Source organism: Silurus meridionalis, chromosome 3 (assembly GCF_014805685.1).
Source record: "Silurus meridionalis isolate SWU-2019-XX chromosome 3, ASM1480568v1, whole genome shotgun sequence".
NCBI classification, from domain to species: domain Eukaryota; kingdom Metazoa; phylum Chordata; class Actinopteri; order Siluriformes; family Siluridae; genus Silurus; species Silurus meridionalis.
In genome coordinates this window covers 13617-14800 of record NC_060886.1, presented here as the reverse complement: position 1 = coordinate 14800, position 1184 = coordinate 13617, and the positions used below count along the sequence as shown (strand labels likewise).

Below are 1184 nucleotides of genomic sequence, written 5' to 3'. Positions count from 1 at the left end.
GTGGTTTTGATTTTAGAATTTAAAAGGACAATAATCCATTTAATCCATTTTGGAAAAAACTGTAACATAACATGGAAAAGGTGAAGCTCTGTGAAAACTTTCCAGATGCACTTTACAATCTACAAACTTCTAATCAGAAAGGCTCTAATAGTGGTCAAAATGAATCAGTGTGTGTGTGTGTGTGTGTGTGTGTGTGTGTGTGTGTGTGTGTGTGTGTGGTATGTCAGAGCATTGACACTGGAGACTTCTTCCATACATCACCACGTCAGTGAATGTATTTATTCTATTTCATATGAATGGAGTGTGTGCTGTACACATCCCTATGAACAAGTTGTTACTATAGCGATTATAATTTATTAAACTTACTGTATTTTTATAAACTTCTCAGTAGTGGTGAGTTTGAAGATTTCATTGCTGACGTTTTCTGACTTTCACTAATTGTTTTTTTTACACTTAACTGTATTTTTGCCATGGTTATGAAGTATTTATGGAATATAATAATTTGTATACACACTTAAGGTCTAAAGAACAGAGCAGGACTCATTTAGGGGGAGTGGCCTAAACTGAAGTCAAGTCAAGTTTATTTCTATTGCACTTTTCACTACAGACATTGTCTCAAAGCAGCTTTACAGAATTGAACAGTGAAGGTGAATGGTGTGTGTTTATCCCTGATGAGCGGCATGGAGACTGTGGTGAAGGAAAAACTCCTTTAGATGTTATGAGGAAGAAACCTACAATTTATTGTTTTGAGTTCCTGGTGTGTGTTGTGTGTGTTCTCACTGAGCTTTTTTGTAAAGAGTGTGTATGGAGATGGTGTGTGCAGTGTGTAATGCATGGTGTTTGATCTTTGTGGAATTGTTTGCTTAATGAAACGTTGGTGTGTTGAGACGTTACGCTGTGTGTCCGTGTTTCAACAGACGCTCAAGGAAACGACACACTGAGGACTTTCACACATTTTAATCTCTGTTTATGGGAGTACAAGGAAGAATGTAGAGAGGAAGGTGTGTGTGTGTGTGTGTGTGTGTGTGTGTGTGTCAGTGTTTAGTGCTGAATCCTGCGGATCGACTGAATCTGGTTGGTGTGAGCCTGAGTGCCATACTCGTTGTAGTTTCGGAACTCGCCCTCACGCCGGTCTCTCTCCAAAATGTACTGATAACCACGATAACCTGGGAACTGGTACGCCA

At 39.3% G+C, this 1184-nt stretch overlaps 1 protein-coding gene across 1 annotated transcript in view; it reads right to left on the bottom strand.

Moving 5' to 3' along the window:
• Positions 1–942: 942 nt before the first annotated feature.
• cryba2b (crystallin, beta A2b) overlaps positions 943–1184 on the bottom strand; it is a 4758-nt gene continuing 4516 nt past the window's right edge. The window contains exon 5 of the mRNA XM_046845430.1: positions 943–1184. This exon is cut by the window's right edge and continues 5 nt beyond it. Within this exon, the coding sequence (XP_046701386.1) occupies positions 1042–1184 (143 nt within the window). The 3' untranslated portion in view covers positions 943–1041.